The 19557-nt window shown below is 39.3% G+C and overlaps 1 protein-coding gene across 1 annotated transcript in view; it reads left to right on the top strand.

Annotated features, from left to right (window-relative positions):
- The window catches only part of LOC128266551 (acetylcholine receptor subunit alpha-like 1), a 61849-nt gene that overhangs the window by 38341 nt on the left and 3951 nt on the right, over window positions 1-19557 (top strand). The window contains exons 4-9 of the mRNA XM_053003142.1: window positions 4032-4076; window positions 6444-6553; window positions 11904-12084; window positions 15169-15629; window positions 16466-16677; window positions 17902-18203. Of these exons, the coding sequence (XP_052859102.1) occupies window positions 4032-4076; window positions 6444-6553; window positions 11904-12084; window positions 15169-15629; window positions 16466-16677; window positions 17902-18203 (1311 nt within the window). The remainder of the gene's footprint in view (window positions 1-4031; window positions 4077-6443; window positions 6554-11903; window positions 12085-15168; window positions 15630-16465; window positions 16678-17901; window positions 18204-19557) is intronic.

The following is a 19557-nucleotide window of genomic DNA, read 5'->3' as shown; positions in this document are numbered from 1 at the left end:
GCAGTCAGCAGCAGAAGCACTCATACCAATGCACACTGGCACCGATCCTCGAAAAAATGGGAGTAATAATCTCAAACTTCAGTTTCACACTGAACAGCAGTTTGAAGCGAGTACTACACAATGCGGATTTACAACGACCCTCTTCCGAAAATCTATCCTTTTTAAGCAGGTGTTTTTGAGGCTTTAAAATTGGGTAGGTTTTTAATCGGACTGAGACCAATAGTTACTTCGGCCCAAAATGTTTTAATTAGTTCCCAAAGGTTCGTATGTAACTCTTCAATTCTTTATAATACTTTAAATAATTTTATAATAAGCCTTGATTAAAAAGTTGTCATGTTATAACAAAGTTTATATAATATCTTTTAAAATTGTTATAATTTTTATTTTATTATTTAAACCGAGCGTTTTCTTCTAAGTGTTAAACAAAATTCGAAAAATATATATTATGTTATGTAAAACAACTTTAAATTGTCTTTATGACTTTAAAGTCAAACAAAAACCATGAAATAAAATTGACCCCAAAAAACGCCACAAAATCGAGAATGAGCCATAGATATTCTGTTCGAATAAACCCTTACAAGTTATTCCGTTTAGTTCCACTCCACTGTGGGCAGGCATCTGGGCATTTGGCATAAGGTGCTTATATCGAAATTGCTTTTCTGTGTATGCAAGCTCGTGCACACAGGAACATCGCACAGCCGCCCTGTGTGCGCTTGACTGCTGACTGGCTTGAAATATTCGCAGAATTTCTTTTATTGCAATAGTCCACTGGTAGTCCACGTTTTTTGCTCCTGGCCCTCCGCCCGGCAGTTCTTTTTGACTCCCCCCTGTGGCTGATGTTGTGGGACACACGTGTTGCCTGCTTTTCCTTATTGGCATACAATTGCTTGTAAATTCTCCGCACTGAAATCACTGCTTGTACATTTCCTTTTTTTTGTGTTGTCCTGGAAATTGCAATCAACTGTCGGGCGGAGAGGGGAAAAGTATGTGGGGGCAGGAACAAAGCAGCCGTGCGTTTTGGATGCAGAATTTGTAATTTGCAATTTTCCATCTGCTTGCTCCTTGGTCGTCTGATCCATGGCTCAGTACCTTGGGCTTATTAGTTGCATAACTGCCGCTTGACCAGGTGACATGCTATACAAGTGCGCAGCCTGGGAAGGGCGATTCCGGCTGGTCATTGTTTGCCATGTAAGAACGGCTTACATTTTGCCACCGAAACGCATTCAAATGGCAAATGTTGCACATTTTCGAGCCAGTTAATTGCATGTTGCCCATAAATTTCAAATATTTTTGGGAAATTGAAACAAAGACCGAAATTGGGTCTGTTCAACTGGTAACAATCAAGCCTTTTGTGGGCTCCCATTGCAATCAAGTGAAAATTAACTTTTCACATACTTATATAAGTGCACACAAGGGACGAAATGTGTGATAAGTGTTTGGCAGAAATTGTTGAAGAACAGCTTCGTTGATTACCCATTTGCAAATACTCAAGATCCTTGTTAATAAAATGAGGAAACTAGCTTATTTCAACAGCGCTTTCTACTTAGTTTATCTTATAATTGTTAGCATGACCTAGCTTAATTCCAGATGTATTTTATATTCTATAATATCAATAACATTAAAACATGTTCATAACAATTCTGTAATTCACTTAAACTTACCCTTAGATTTCGCCTTCGTAATTGTCGAAGTTAGAAAAGGCTCCTGAAATAAAACCGTATTTCTTGTTATTCACGGAAATTAATTTACTGCTTATTCAGCTTACACCGCCTTTTAAATGCGGCTCCTGCTGCTGTGGTCACAGGACACTTTTTTGTATGCCGAGTGGCATGCCTTTTGGCAAGTTTATTTACAGCACACAGGAAATTCGATTTAAATTGTAAACAAGCCCAGTCAGGCAAGTCATGGGCACGGCACCGGGCCATCCTCTTCCTGCCTTGCACCCGATCCCCAGGGTGGATAAAACCTGTCACACACACACACACACACACACACTTACTGAGAATGCAAATCCTGCTGCAGGACGACTGCTTAAAGCACTTGGCTTATGCAATTTAAATGCTGTATATCCTGCATCCTGTGTTGGGCAATGCGACCACTCCACCTAAGTGCGAATAAGCGAGACGTGCAACAACGACAAAAGCAACACCAATTACAGTCCTAGGTGCGAACTGCCCGAGGCGACTACTGTGGAAGTCGGCATCCTGATTGCAAATTTCTCAATTTCTTATGAGATAAGCCGCGCCGCAACCACTGTGCTTAGGTACACTACAAAAAATGTTTCCTTATTAACTAAGCTTTAATATTGTTCGCTCTAATTGATATGATACAATATAACTGAGCTTCAAAAAATCAATTACAAACCAGTTTTTAAGCGACAATTATTAAACAGAAAATAAAGTTTGAGGAAAATGATTTTTTTGTTTAAGCATTACTTTTTCTATAATTTCATATGAGTAAAATGTAAATTGAATTTCTTCAGAAGTTTAGTACACTTTTTCCATGACTTTACTCATCATTACCAGTATATTAATATACTAATTCTATCCCTCTGGATGTAGTAATTCCGTTTTTTTACGTGTTCCGCTTTGCCACTGGTTGCAACGGATGCCCCACATAAAGCATAAAGGATGCCGGCCCAGCTCCTTCCCGCTCCTTCATATGCCGCACATTTTATATCTTCCTTACGCCGTACTCATCGCCTTCGCTGTCATTGTGTCTGGTTCTTGGCTTTGTCGTTTTATTGCCGGTCTTCCGCGTCGCCCTCGCCTAATGACCTTTCCACGAGCCTGGTCCACAGAAGGGCTAAGAACCCTCTGAGGAAGTGATTACTGGGAGGGAACCAGGAGCCAGGAGCCAGGACTCGGAGTCTGGGTGCGTGGCTGGCAAAATCTATTAAGACTGCGTGCCTCGATATATTGCCGTGGTCCCTAAGGTTTTACTCTTTTCACAGCTCCCAGAAAGAAATGTGAAAAACGCGTTACGGCGTATCATTATCATCCTGTCGTTAATTACATTTTTCAACGCTTAAGTGATTTATTCCGCAATTTTATCGTTTTCTAATTTTTTCTATTAGGTTCCACCACATTTAATGAGTTTGGCCTGGCGGGGAAATAAATATGAAAAGGAAGGGAGCAAATCTAGTAGGTTCCCCAAAGATAAGAAATGAATGCATAGGGAGCTATCCTTTTTTATAATTATCGAAATTATCTAGTTACAATAAGACCCAGTGACGTTAGCAGCTAATTAAAAAATTCCAGATTGATAGGAATTTTCACGAATGGTTCCCTTAGCCAAAATACTGACTGTTTTACTCATTTTGTCTTGTTAATTTGGCCAGAGTGATTTCAAAACTTAAATACTATCTGTTATGATCTTGAAATAAATATATGTTTGGACATTTTTTGCGTTTTTAATTGTTAAATTATTCTAAAATATATCTTTAACTAATAAGGTTTAACGAAGAAAAAAGTGGTAACGAACACGCTCTTAACATTCGAATCTTCTGTTAGCAAAATTTAGTGAGTAAAAATGACTAAGGCGTCGCACCGCAACGGTAACTTAATAGACCACAACCTTAGCTAGTTTAAAACCTAATAATTTTATACTATCAGAGGGAGGAAGATGATAGTCTACAGCCGATAAATTGAATAAAACGCATTTGATAAAATAGACTGCACCTCACTTCAGCTTCGGGCGGTCTAGAAAACGATTCCACTCGCCCCAGTTCCTTTCACCCCATGACTTCCTCCATTTGAAGCACTTTAAAATAGATTTGTTAAGCGACAAGAGCTGCATCAGAAGTGGAAGTGGAGTTGCTGCAGGGGGAGCACAAGTTGGGTCCACTAAAATAACATTTTCGTGGCGCAACGGTTTCCTTTTGATGGTCTCTGTCACTCAATGGCGAGGCTGTCAGAAAATCCACTTCCCCACAGTTCGACAGACTTGCAGACTGTCAGCGTTAAATTAATGAAACTCTTGTAAACATTCGAGTCTAACAAATCATTTCGCTTTATCTCGTATATTTGCAGAACCTGAAGAATCAAATTATGACAACCAATGTCTGGGTGGAGCAGGTAAGCTACCCGTAAAATATGAAGATGAAATAAAAACCAACTGCGCACACACACATAACATATATTTCTGCGTAACTCAGTACGGTTTGCTCAACTGAGATTTGGCTTCCGAGCAACATGAATTTGCCATTTGCATGCCTCGCTGCCACCGAATGCAAAATAATTTGTGCCAACCAATTTCGACGCGCTCGCATTATGCCAAAATTCTTACTTGGCCAAGTGGCCAGGCTCCATTGCCCAGGACCACCAGGACCATTCCATATCCAGTTCCTGTCCGCTTGCCACTCTACATGTCCATTGGCTTTGCACTAATGCGGCGAGCAAAAGTTGGGCAAAATCCAAAAAAAAAAAAAAACTAAAAAAAAGGAAAGCACAAGAGGAATATCAATTGGTCCGAAATCCGACTTTTATCCCAGCTGCTTTTAAACACTCACGCGTTTTGGGGGAACAAAGGGGGCTTTAAAGTTTTCCGCTTTTGCATTAAACATGCACAGCAAATTCCTCGCAAACAAATTGCAGTCAATAGCGCGAGCAGCTTATCCAAAGTAGTTGGTTTGACAATTCACTAAAACCGAGCACAATAACAAAAGCGGAATCCAAAGTGATATATAAATTATGCATTTGCCAAGCAATTTGCGATTGTGTGCATCTGTATTTGTTTTAGCCAAATGCAAATGTACATACATTTCAGACCTCATTATGAGGGGATGCGTGGCATTTTGTGTTCTCAAATATATTATTTCGTATGCATACACGTTTAAAATCTATATAATTATTTTGCAAAATATTTATTTAATTTTTTTTAAATTTGAAAAATAAATAATAATTTAAGATACCATATTTTAATGATAATTATTTTTATTTAATAATCGTTCCTTTTAAAAATTAGTTTGACTTCCCGTATCGAAATACAAAAATTGAAATTTGATGAAGCAAGTTTAAATTTATTATTTTCACTCCGCATATGTTGCTGTACACATAAATTGATTTAATGACAGAAACTTTATAGCTTGCACTGTAATTCGGGTGTGTGTTTGTTTCGCATTTGGTTTCGTGGTGAGCCACGCCCATTCATAAATTGACGGCAGTCTGTCAATAAAGCCGCAAACGCTTGCGCACGTAGCCCCATAAATGCTTTAGTGTATTTGGCCAACGCATTCGGCAAATGCACTTGCATTTAAACAGATGGGCAACCGCAAATATATGAGCAATGTGTTTCAATACCGGTCAACGAGAAATTCAGTCAAAAATAGACTAAGATTGGGTCAACATAATTAAATTAATTTATGACCAACTGTTTTGTATTTTCAAGCTGTTTAGGAGCAACATATTTGCAATCATTTAAGTAGTCTTTTATTTTCCGAGGGACTCTTTTATATAATTTGGGAAATTCGTGTAAACTCGACTGCAATGCGATTTCGTGTGTAAGTCGAATCAATATTAAACCGGTCGGGGATCCCAGTCTGCAATTATATTTGCAATTATCGGGTATTTCATGCTTGGTCAGCACGAAAGCGAGCCTGCCCTGTCTACCACCGTGAAACCTCAAACCAATATCAACTCGCTTAATCCCCAGTGTGATGGCTCCCACTTGGCGTGGCCGTATAAATATATATATATGGAAAGTGGCAATCAACATAATTACAGTTATGCGTATAAGCAATAAAAATGCGAGTGCGAGTAAAGTTAAAAGAGTATCGACTTATGAGTATTCAATTTAATGGCCCTGTGAAATTTTCAGCCAGGAAAATGGGAGGACATTTTGTTTATTCTTAAAGATCCAATATTTTATTTTGATATTTTCTATTATTTGCTTAATAACCAAACTTAAAGCTTATGTTTTATTTGTAATAATAACAATAATTTTGACATAAAGTTTAATTTAAAAATAGCTGAAAAAATATATTAAGACTTTTGAATTCAATCTTGAGATTGAGTCATAACTAGGAATAACAATTCTTAATTTCTTTTGTAACTCTAAATAAAATCTAAAAATTCGATTTAAAACTAGCGTTCAGGTTATATGCCCTACAAATAAATTGTACTCAGTGCTTAAACATGGACACCCAACATTGAAACACAATTGTATTATGAAAATGTAATTTAATGCCAACAGCTTAGCGACCAATGAATTAATGCATAATTAATGGAATTGAAATTGCAGCAACACACGAGTTAAACGCTCCGCACCGCAGGATGAAATATGTATAAATAGCAAACACTGAATATACCCGGATATTTTCTAATTTTTTACCCAACTCGTTTATTTGTTCTATTATTCAAGGCAATCAAGCATAAATAATTGTCATTTGTATAGTTGTAGCCTCTGTTGTGTACCATCCCACAATGTGTGTTTTCCAATTTCAGGAATGGAATGACTATAAATTGAAGTGGAATCCAGATGACTATGGCGGCGTGGACACGTTGCACGTACCCTCCGAGCATATATGGCTCCCGGATATTGTGCTCTATAACAAGTAAGTGCCAAACTAATTTTCGCCCAGCTTATCGACTCGGGGTTTGCCTGCAGGCATACTGGCTTCCCAGGATCTTTCAAAGTCCCGCCCCGAAGCCACTTGGCCATTTGCATAATTGCCCCGAATGGACGGGGGTATAAATCAAAGCCAAACTGTTCCTCCACTTGGCCATTTATCAGGCGATGATTAACGTATTTTTATTTCAATGTAACTTGAGCGTTGCGGTTGCTTTTCCGCTCTCCCTGGAGGCTGCCCAAATGTCCTGGGTTTGGGGCTTTTAGGTCGCAGTCTTCAGTTCGGGGGCTTGGCTTGGTATAATTATTATAATTTGCTGGAGTGGAGCCAATTAGAAGACAGGGATCGAAATGATACCGAAACTGTGGTAAATGTAGAGAAATTCAAAAACTTAAGACTTAGGACTTGAAAATAATGGATTTGTTTACCTTTTTTATAACAGACAATTTTAAAGCAAATTTGTATAGCAGGAAGTTAGTATACTTTTCTGTAGATATTTCATCTACATCTGGAAGACGCATAAAATGCAGGGACTACATGGTCAATTGAATTAGATTAACTTTAAGAATTCAAAGTCTTTCAAGTGTAATTTTTTTTTGGTTGGCAATTGATTTCGCAATCCTTTTAAGCATATCCTGCCCACTGTTCAGCCTGGTTGCCTAGACACTTGACTTTGTCGATTTGCCGCCAGGCTGCTCCAGCGAGCACTTTTCCTCCTACAAATGCCCAGGACATCGGTCAGGATATCTTGGCTGTGGCTGCTATGGATGTTGTTGCTGCGGCAGATCGGCTTACGCGCTTTATGGGCCCTTTATGTGTGTCGATGGGCGGAGCGGGACGGGACGGGGCGTGGCAGGGCGGAGTGGGACATACATTTTTTTTTGTTCCACCGACTTGGCAGAGGCAACTATACGCATAGCATACTTTCGTGCTGTTTCGCTGGCAGTGTCATAAAAAGTCGTAATTTATTGCTTGGAAAAAGCTTAAATTTCATTTGCCAGCCAACGACAAAAGCGTTGTAACTATAGAAACTCGGAGCGGGTGTTACTTGAGCGCCATGGGTGTTATATCGCCGGCTTTGGTCGTTGAGACGTTTTTTAAACTGCAAATAATTTGTACGCACCATAATGAAGCCATGCCTCGCTTTGTTGCCGCATAAAATTGAACTTGAAGTGTCCTTTGTGTCGTCCCACTTAATTGTGCTTCATGTTTTTCTTTCTACAAACGCCAATCGAAATGGCCCCGCCAAAGTCCATTTAATTTAGTGGCAAGTTGAGGTGATGGCTTACGGCCCATTTTATGGCATTCCAGCCTTAGAATCTCGGCAGGAATCTGAGCCAAATTCATAAAAATTAAACGAATGATAGTCGAATATTTATCATGTCGGCTTTTAATGTTGCCGCAAGGATAATAAACGTAAGTCCAACGTCAATATCAATATCCTGGCCTTTGGACTCTCGGCTTGATTTGTTTACACTTAGAGCCTTGGAGCAAACAAGCGGGGTTGAAAATTTATGCACGAATTAAGCGCCAAGAATTGCAGGGAAAAAAAGAAACGCAGCTCTGCGTATGTTCCGCACTCGTTGGATGTAATTTTAAATGCAAATACATGTGCAGCAGCGTTTATTGTCACACTCACGCACACACACACATGTGCAGCAAGGACGCTGGCAATCTATTTTACGATGCAACTTTTTGTGCTGCACAACGCGCCAACGGGAATCCCCCTTACGCGCCCATTTGTATGCAATGAAAAATGTTTAATTGTCTGCTAAACGCGCAATGGCAGGAAAATAAATAGTTGGCCAGTCTTTGTAAATGGGCCGAATTTGTGTCGGCCCAACTGCACAAATACCTGCATGCGTGCCGCACTCGGACGCACATTCACATTCAGGGCCAACATTCTGGGCCGCAAAAGAATTCGAAACGAGCGTCAAAAGTTTTTATTTATTGCTCGCGGCCTGGCATTTGGTCTTGTTTTTAGCCCCGGCCACAGCGAATTGCTACATTTTTGGCAGCATTTTGTACATTTTTAATTGCAATTATCCCCTGCACTTGTGTTGCACTCAACTCGAATATGATACAAGTAGCCTCCTGGGAGCTGGCATAATTATCTAGCCTTATGAGAGCTCATCAAGTGCGCATACAACTGGCAAACGTGACTGCCAAACAACTAGTGAATCCACTTGGAGCCGCTGAAATAGGCTGTCTGCCATCCACCACCCACTTCCTTGGCCTTATTTGGCCCACTGTTTGTATTTGTGAGAGCCGCTTAATTCCAGCAATTAATTTTCATGTTGATCCAAGATATTAAAATCCCACTCGACTGACTCAAGACCCCAGCTTCGGTTTTGGCTCTATAGCCGAGCTTACGCTGGCCGCACTTAGTGGTTTATGCGACTGGTTATTATTTTGGTTAGTCGGCGCTCCACACATTCCGCATATGAGTTTATTTGGGGTCTATCGGATAATTACTGTTTGTCTACATGGAGAGGAAAATTAGGTGATTTCCGCTTGACATTGGCTTCTCACAACTACAATGAACTCATCTATGTATTTTTCAATTTTTTTTTTTGGAATTAAATCCTAATTTGTTTTGGTTAATATATCTAAGCAAACAGGGAAAAGTATTAGATGATAGAAAAATATAATTAAAATTATGATATTTTGTTGATAACACTTGTTTCTAATTTTTAATTAAATTGGGATTTTTGTTTCAAAAATGAACATTTTTTTAACGTGGCGAATAAATGACCAACTTAAATTTTATTTTCTGTGCTAGCCCTAGCCATCGCATTTAAAACAGACTTAACGTCGCACCCATATGCCCTATTTGCCAGAAAAATAATCCCACAAAGCCCGCACACACACACACCCACTCGGTTGTGGCCAAAACGCATTACCATTTTGAGATGGCATATTAGCAGAACGCCATAAATCTCTGCCTAGGCATTAGACCCCCACCAACCGACTTTCAGCCACATTTGGACCTCCCTTCGTGCACTCGCCGTACTATTCCCAAAGTGCTCTGCTTTGGCTTTGTTTTCTTTAATTAAATGAATGTTGTTGACAACTTTATTATCAGCTGAACTTTTGCGAGGCCCGGGCTGCGACCAAGGGCCACACCCACAGTGGAATCAGGAACAGGAGCCGCAGCCACTTTAATTCTATTATTGTATGTTGCTAGATGGGCGTCTGGCTGCCACTTCTCCACCCACATCCTGCCCTTCCACACCCACTCACCCACTCCCACTCCTCCTGCCACCCTACCCTATCTATGATTCTTTTTCAACTGCTGTTGGCTTTTAGTTTTTAGCATGAAAGCTGACGACAACTGCGTTGAAATCAAAAGAAACGAAATAAAATTTCATTATCTTTCATTAGATTTATAAAAATAAAAATGGCGTGGAGCAATACGAGAGGGGCGAGTGGATGGGTTGAGCACAAGGAAGACAAAGGCGATTGGAGTGTGCGAAGAGGGAAAGGACCAGGGAATCGGGAGCAGCGGCAACAAAGTCAGCAAAAAGTTTGTCTTGCCCGCCAGCGGGTTGCCGACTCCCTTGATTTCGTTATGGTACAGTGGAGCCGACTGACATCAATAATTTACTCTACTTACTTATGTACGTAAAGTGAATTCCGGAATCTTCATATACTAAATCAATCAGCTTTAAGCAACACAATCTCGTTTATTTATTTATTTTATTCTGTTAAAAAAAAAATGCTTGAATCTATTTTTTGCGCAATAAATATCATATCAATATCAAACAGAAGTTATTTATTGGTTAAATATCCGGTTTAAAAACAAACATGTTCGTAGATTTCTTTTTTTATAAGAGAATAAAATAGTTCATCTGATTTGCCTGTTCTAAACTTTAATTTAATATTTATTTCTTCGGCAATGTCAAATTGACAATATATTAGAATATCAAAATATACGAATTAACAAGTTATGCCCCATCAGACTATATACAATCGTTTCTAATATGTAAATGTCCAGTTAGGGCTGAAAAATTCAAATAAAAACAAGCCGTTTTAGTAAGTTTTAATTAGAATAGAATAGAATTTAGTAAAGAAAATTTAAATTAACAATACTTATTTAACAACTAATGATTTGTGGAATGTGTGCTTGTTAATTTCCTTTGATATGCGGCCCACTGTGAACCGCTTCGATTTCTGGCCTGCAAACTTTGACTGGGCCCAGAGACCAGTGATACAAAGATGGCGCTCGCTGAGCGGCTCTGAGATTAACGCGCTGATAGACGCGGCAGGCGCCGTCGGCTTGGCCAGGATAACTGCCAGGACCACAGCGATGACACTCATACGCCTCGTTGTCCGACTTCTTTCTCTCTCTATATAGATATACATTTATATATGTATGCGCTCTGTGTGTGAATCACCGTTAAGATAATGGCTGCAATTGCGGTGACCCCCAGGCGTGGTTTTGGCTTTTTTTCGGTTTCGGTTATAAACTTTTGTTCTCTTTGTTGATTTTCTTTCTCTGTCGCCCCAGACTCCTGTTCGCGCTCCCCCCTCATGACTCCCCATCTCACTCCCCTGAGCCTGTGTGTCTGTGTGTCTGCGTGACTGTGTGTGTGTGTGTGTGTGAGTGTGCACTGCCGACAGCCATTTTAAATGGTTTTTAGCCATTAATGGTTGCCCGCTCGCTTATGTTGTTGCTGCTACTGCTGCTACTGCTGCTGTTTTTGTAATAACATTTTAAAATGCTTTGCTTTTGGATTTAGATTTAGTGTACGCTCTGGCCACTGGCTATGGCCAGAGGAGTCAGGAAAGGACCTTGCTGCTAATGGACCATCGTCCACAGCCGCCGATGCTATATGCCAGATATGGAGCTGTGGCCCCTCCCTGAGGAATCGTTTGCCGCAGTTTTTCCAGTTTAAAATGAAATCGTAATTAGAAGCTAAAATGTATTTTTAATTAGTTCGGCACTTTTACTCGATCCTGGCCTATGTTGAATGGCTAAGGGCTTTAATGGGGACCGCAGTAAAAACTAACTTAATTGCTGGAATTCGAGTTGCCAATTTAAATTCTTCGAAAAGCTTAAGTATTAAATTCAGGGTCATTCAGTTTTTATTCAAAAGTTAGCCATACAGTTATATACTTTCCTGATAAATAAATACAGTGATAGTAATAGTAAATGTAATAAACGCTTAGCATGCTAAATTTATTTGATAACCGGAAAATATCATTTTAACAATGTTAGATAAGTTGAGTGTTCCCCAAAAAAAGCCATAAAACATAAATCATATTGATTTTTTTATATCTAAATCATTTTGTTTTAATGTAATGTGTGTTCTTCCATCTTCTCCTTTTTCAGCGCCGATGGCAACTATGAAGTGACAATAATGACAAAAGCAATTCTTCATCACACGGGCAAAGTGGTGTGGAAACCGCCCGCCATTTACAAATCCTTTTGCGAAATTGATGTCGAATACTTTCCCTTCGATGAGCAGACATGTTTCATGAAGTTCGGCTCCTGGACCTACGACGGTTACATGGTGAGTAGAGGATTTGTGGATGGGTGACCCACAATCCACCCTCTTAAAGGATCCTAAGATATTGCTCGGCAACAGCTGGCAACTCTGGCCACAAACAGATTATGGCCCAGTCCATCAATCAAAATCGAAAAAAATAAAACTCAGAACGAGGCTAAGGCTTCGGTTTTGATTCTATCTGACTGAGTGCTAATCAAACGTGGCTTTGACTCGATTAAAAAAACATTAATTTTGAAAAACATGCGTGGCAGGAGAGCACCACCATTCAACGACTATTTAAGCGTTTTAAAATAATTCACTCGAATTGATTTTCGTGGTTAAATATGTGTGCATTTTTTTCTTTTGGAATTTTCCGTTAATGTTTGTCTTGTTTTTTTGTACACTTGACACGTTTCACTTGCTGTCATGTGATAAATCAAGAGGAGTCCCCATTTTCAATGTACAAGCGTGTGCGCTCGTATGTGTGCGATAACAGCTGCCAGCTGCGTTTAATGAACCAGCCACGCCCACGCCTTTTGGAAAACTTTTTGCGATGGCATTGTAAAATATGTAGAGGCAAGAAAAACAATGGCATATGAAATACGCTGTTTCAAAGCTAGAAATACCTAATCAATAAAAAATTATATATACAATTTTTTTCAACTCCCAAAGACAGCTATGAAACTATTACGAATTAAAAGAGAATGAAGCTTAAATATTTAAAAATCAATTATGTAGTCATATTCATTCATTTCATTTTTATATGGAAATAACTTGGCCTTTTATATTTAAGTTATCACGATGTTGTAGATATGAAAAATTTCACACCATTTCTAGCCTTTTTTACAAATATCCCCAACTTTGCAATCATACTTCTGTATTGGGAAAATATTTTGATGGCACAAAAACACAACTGTTGCTCTACTGTATGGCGGCATTTTCCTGTTGTTATTGTGTTCATTATGGGCAACAACAGAAAAAAGAAAACGGATGCCGGGGGGCAAAATCGAAAAATGACAGAACATTATTCTACATATAAATTTTCGTTTTCCTCCCTTTTACGCATCACAAATTTCGAGCATGCTTCATTGACTTTCGACTTCCTTACAACTCGTATGAGATGTGAAATTTTTGGATCGCCTTTTTGGCCTTTTACAGTGTCAGCGCAAATGCTGGACGAGGTATTAACGACGACTGTCTCAACCGTTGGAAAGGTTTATGTATCCCAAAAGTTTGACCAGTAAGATATAAATCTAAATTTGGAAGGCAGAAAAAATTTGATGAGAAAGGTTAGTAGGGTAAATAATTGACAAGGGAAACTTTTGACGTAGCCCATTATAAATCAAAAAATTGTATTGTTAAATTAAAGAAACAATGTAAGCAATCTGTTAGGAGCAACTAATGTACTTAAACTAATATTACACAATACACTTCTCCAAAAAAACCAACCACTGAAAAATGAAGAGCAGACAACAAATGACAAATCAAGCCAAATTGGAATAAAATAAAGGCTACAAGCGTAAATGTCATTTGCGTTTCGAGACGCACGTGAGCCAAACTTATCTCGGTTCCTGCCATCTGTCGCTGAGTTAGGACCCGGAACAGGAATAGGAACCATTAACCTGCCCCGCCCCACCAAACAATTCTCTGTGCAATTGACGATTGTCAAAAATTTGTCAGAAAGTACGTTTTCCCAACACCTTTGATTTTGCCAACCGGCAAGGGGAAGACGTAAGCGACACTTGGGGCAAATTTGGCCAAGGGAGCCGTGGGAAATGGGGCAACAAATCAACATAAATAGATGTATGATTGGCTTGGGTTCGAGTCGAGGCGAACAGGTGCAGCAGTTGCCAAAGTTGCCGGGCATAAATCAGCAAGTTTAAAACAAGCAGCAGCTGGCCTTCCATATTGATTATCTCACTCTTAGATTAATATTATCAAATAAACGTTATTGAATCGAGTATAAGTTTTATAACAATTTCAAAGATTATATCTATAGTTAGGTTGTTAAGCTAAGCTATCTACGATGCAATATTATAAAGCTTAACCAGTAGTTTGAAAAATTAAGTAAGCCATAAAAAATAAAAATAAATAAAAACAAGAAGGAAAGCAAACTTCGGCAAGCCGATGTTCATATACCCTTGCAGCTATTGCAATAATTAAATACTTTTGAAAACATTTAAATTATGATTTACTTGAGTATGTGCTAAAAAAAACATTGAAACTATGATGATTTGCAGCTCAATTATTAGATAGTTATTTTATATATTTTTATTATTTCTATGGGAGCTATATGCTATAGACGTCCGATTTTGATAAAATTTATACCATAATTCTGAAATAATTAAACATTGCTATATGTCGAAGAACTAAACAAAAAATTAAAAAACAGAAAAGTTATAATTTTTTTTCATTTATTTTTCCGATTGTTCCTATGGGAGCTATATGCTATAGTCGTCCGATTTTGATGAAATTAAAACCGTAATTCTGAAATATTAAACCATTACTATATCTTGAAGAACTAAACAAAAAATTAAAAAACAGCAAAGTTATAATTTTTTTTCATTTATTTTTCCGATTGTTCCTATGGGAGCTATATGCTATAGTCGTCCGATTTTGATGAAATTTAAACCGTAAATCGGAAATATTTTACCATTACTATATGTCGAAGAACTAAACAAAAAATTAAAAAACAGCAAAGTTATAATTTTTTTTCATTTATTTTTCCGATTGTTCCTATGGGAGCTATATGCTATAGTCGTCCGATCCGGCTCGTTCCGACTTATATACTACCTGCAATAGAAAGACAACTTTTGGGAAAGTTTCATGCAGATAGCTTTAAAACTGAGAGACTAGTTTGCATATAAACGGACGGACAGACGGACAGACGGACAGACGGACGGACAGACGGACAGACGGACAGACGGACATGGCTAGAACGACTCTACTAGTGATGCTGATCAAGAATATATATACTTTATAGGGTCGGAAACGTCTCCTTCACTGCGTTGCAAACTTCTGACTGAAATTATAATACCCTCTGCAAGGGTATAAAAATAAATAGTTCGAAACCAGGAAATACCTAAAATAAATTCAAACATTTTTCAGGTTGACTTGCGGCACTTGAAGCAGACCGCCGACTCGGACAACATCGAGGTGGGCATCGACCTGCAGGACTACTACATCTCCGTGGAGTGGGATATCATGCGGGTGCCGGCGGTGCGGAACGAGAAGTTCTACAGCTGCTGCGAGGAGCCCTACCTGGACATCGTGTTCAATCTGACGCTCCGTCGGAAGACGCTCTTCTACACGGTCAACCTGATCATCCCCTGCGTGGGAATCTCGTTCCTGTCGGTGCTCGTCTTCTACCTGCCCAGCGACTCCGGCGAGAAGATCTCGCTCTGCATCAGCATCCTGCTGTCGCTCACCGTGTTCTTCCTCCTGCTGGCCGAGATCATTCCGCCCACGTCGCTGACGGTACCGCTGCTCGGAAAGTATCTGCTCTTCACCATGATGCTCGTCACGCTCTCCGTCGTGGTCACCATCGCCGTGCTCAATGTGAATTTCAGGTGGGTTGGTAAACAATTTTTTAAAATCATACTTTATTAAAAAAAAAACCTAAAAACAATTAATGCATATGGGGTACCACAGCACTAGGGCTTTAAAATCTCATATAAAAGTGTCTGAAAGTATTCTTTAGTGATGTTTTAAAGGCTATGAAAGGGCTACATTCGTTATTTTATTTTTTAAATGAGGACAATGCTGTGCAATTTATTTTTTAAGTATCTTAAAAAAAGCTAGTCTTCTGCGCACCTACAATAAAAGGTTATAAAAGGGTAGTATCAAAAATATTAATGATACTAAAAGATACTAAAAATCTCCGGTAATCTCAAAGCTCTTTTTTTAATTTTCCGTTTTTTTATTTTCTGTTTTTTTTATTTTTTTCTGCATTTAAATGCAAAAAAATTAATTTTAGCAATTTCGAGGGTTTAAAAAAAAAAAAATATATATATATTATACATAACTTAAGTGTAAAAAAATTATATAGAATCGGTTAGGTTGTTTAGGCGCTCAGATATATGCTCCAAAAATGCAGTTTGTGAATAAATCGACTTAAAGTTTTTTACTCGAAAATTCAATTTAAAACGCGATGGTCGTGACGCCGCAATCTTCAGTTTTAGTCCAATATACTTGAAGTCTTGACACAACCATCTTGGTATGTTTTACAATATAAATTAAAAAAGCTTTCTTTTTTTACATTTTAAAACTGTACCCCCCAACAATACATTTTGAAGGGCGTTGCATTCTTTTTCCTTTTGAAGTGAAATAGAATCCGTAAAGATGTCCTTAGCACACCCATATATGTTTTTATAAGCTGATCAAAACAAAATTTGGCTCTTTCCAGATCTCCTGTCACGCATCGCATGGCGCCATGGGTGCAGCGCCTCTTCATCCAGATCCTGCCCAAGCTGCTCTGCATCGAGCGGCCCAAGAAGGAGGAGCCCGAGGAGGATCAGCCGCCTGAGGTGCTCACCGATGTCTATCACCTGCCGCCGGATGTGGACAAGTTTGTCAACTACGATTCGAAGCGGTTCAGCGGCGACTACGGCATTCCAGGTAAGGAGCAAAGTCCAGAGCATTGTTTCACCTTCCACCGGGATTCATTGAAGAGAGTTCCATATAAATGGGGCTTAAGCTTACCCCTTCTTTCCCGCTCCGCTGTGGGCAAACTTTCTGTGTGGAACTTTGCTTCTTGGGCTTCGTGGGCTTCTCCTGCAGCTGGAAAATTTATGAATGTTTTCAACTAGCTTTAGTGGGCACATTACCAACGGAGCATGCAGCGAGCAACGGGCAACTTGCAACTTGCCAGTTTATATTCCATTTTAAATATGCACAGCAACATGGAAATTATATGCATTCAGACACACCACTTTATAATGATGCTGTGTTCGGCGGGCGGGGGAAATAATTTATGACAATTAACAAGTGCAACTGCAAGGAAGCCGGCCAAAAGGGAAAGTTTCGTTGTGCATTGCAAGTTCGGAGAAATGCGGCTCATATTATATTGTCACCACCAAACGACAGCATTTAGATGAGTCATTAAAATCAAGTCAAAAGTTACAAGGTCTAAGAAATAGTTTCTCTTCTTATAAAGGATCCAAATAAGTTTTGTGTCTCTCAAGTTGCAATCAAGCGCACCCTGTGAATTACGTATACGTAGTATTGCGTATACGGCACAGTGTCCAACTGTTTTGAGCTAACGGTCACCGAATTTAATAATTTCTCCTTCCGAGTGGCACTCAAGGCGTGCGAAACAGAAAGGGAAATACTAAAAGAAAAAAGGTAAAACTTTGAAATGGCCTAGCGAAAAAGCGAAATAAATGGAAAACAGAATGCAGAAAACTATTTATTGAGTTTCCTTATTGTATCCCCGGCCCTGCAGTTCTGCTTCTGTTGTGCCGCCCTCGAGGCTGAGGGTCCTTTGCCCACTCACTTCCTTCGGGGACATTGTGCCAAGGAGAATTGCGCCGAAGACAAAGCAGAAAAGTTGCAAATTGCATTTACAACTTTAGTTGCCTAATGCTGTTAATGCTGGCAAACCCTTGGAAAAAAGACGCCTCTGAAATTCGGCTTTAGCTCTGCAAGATTTAAAATAAAATAGCAATTAAACTCTGTGAGGGAAAAAAACCGAGACTGTCAAGGATTTGTTTAGTTTGAATTGCATTCAAATAAAATTGATATCTTTGATTAAGTATTTAAGATTACTTATGACCAATTGATTACAATGCCTTTGAAATATATAACTTTTATTCTATATAATATTTTCATAATTTTTTGCAGCACTACCCGCCTCACACCGCTTCGATTTGGCCGCGGCGGGCGGCATCAGCGCCCATTGTTTCGCAGAACCGCCGCTGCCCTCCTCACTGCCACTGCCGGGCGCCGACGATGACCTGTTCAGCCCGTCGGGCCTCAACGGAGACATCAGTCCCGGCTGCTGTCCGGCCGCTGCAGCTGCCGCCGCGGCCGCCGCCGATCTCAGTCCCACGTTCGAGAAGCCCTACGCCCGCGAAATGGAGAAGACTATCGAGGGATCCCGCTTCATAGCACAGCATGTGAAGAACAAGGATAAGTTTGAGAGTGTAAGCAAATTTATTTTCACTTGCCGCTATTGGTAATTAAATTAAAGTCTTTTAAAATTGCTTTCGTATATATTTTTTCTATTTAAATGGCCTTCAACACAAATACATCAATTTAGAAACTTAAACAAATTAATTTCACCAGTTTGATTTTAAATTTCATTTTATTTAACAATAATATGAACAGAAGTCAGTTTTTGATTTTAGAGCAACCTAAACAATTTAAAGCGCTCATGCCTATTGTTTTTAAGATAAAATATATATATATCTATATTTATATAATGGTTAATTTTAATTTACAAACAGTTCAGTGCCGAAAATACGTCCACAATAATTATAAAAGAAATTCCAACAAAATACTTTAGCTGTGTATTTTATTTCTTACAAAAATTACAATAAATTTTTGATTTTAAAACTGTTTCTGTAGCTGGAACATCTTTTTTAGGACAGATGATAATACAGATTTATTAAATATTCTTCTGTTCTACTCTACATAAAAAGATAGGAATAACTATTTGTGTCTTAATATAAAATAAAGAAATAGACAACAATATAGATTTATTTAATATCCTTCTGTTCTGTTATATTTATACACCACATGGAAATTTCTTCGCTCTCTACCTCTCTCGAAACTAAAATCAAAAATCGCAATTGCTTTTACCGCCATGTTATTAATTTGCTACGCTGTGAGCGAAATATAATAATCCGTGGCCAAAACTCCGCAGCACCAGCAATTGCAAATGGCTGAATCCACCGCCGTCTGTGTCCAATCAGCTGCAATCATTGTCTGGTAGTCGCAGCTGGAACAGGCAGACCGGACCCAAACAGACCTGGCCAGCATGTCTGGCGCAGTATTTATGTCTGCTCTTGATAACCCGCATTAGGGCTCCGACATCCGGCCCGTAAAAACCCCCAGCCCAGCCCAGAAAACTAACCGAAGCCGGTTAAATCACGTTGCCTGCGTCCTCTCCAATCAAAAATCGAAAACGGGAATGGCGCTGGTGGATCCTGTTTCGGATTATGGTGGTCCTGGCTCCTTAACCAATCCTGGTCCTGGAAATCTTGGTGGTGCCAAGTGAAGTGCAATCGGTCTGTCGCCACCGTTTGGAGTTGAGTGATTGAGTTGTTTGTGTGCAAATACGAAGAGTTTGCAACATGCGGTTGCTGCAGCAGCAGTTTGCCATTTGTCGGCGAATTGCTGGGTGTGCAATTGGTTGTGAGGGCTGTGTTTGGTGTGTGTTTGTATCTGTGTGTGGACGGGCATCGAGCTGAAATCGATGTTTATTCTGGAACATTTCAATTTAACTGGCATAGCCAGAACCGCAAATCAGATTTAGATCTGCCAAAGCCATTTTAT

Source organism: Drosophila gunungcola, chromosome 3R, assembly GCF_025200985.1.
Source record: "Drosophila gunungcola strain Sukarami chromosome 3R, Dgunungcola_SK_2, whole genome shotgun sequence".
Lineage (NCBI taxonomy): Eukaryota > Metazoa > Arthropoda > Insecta > Diptera > Drosophilidae > Drosophila > Drosophila gunungcola.
The sequence above is the reverse complement of the archived record's forward strand: the minus strand, read 5'-3'. Positions and strand labels throughout refer to the sequence as shown.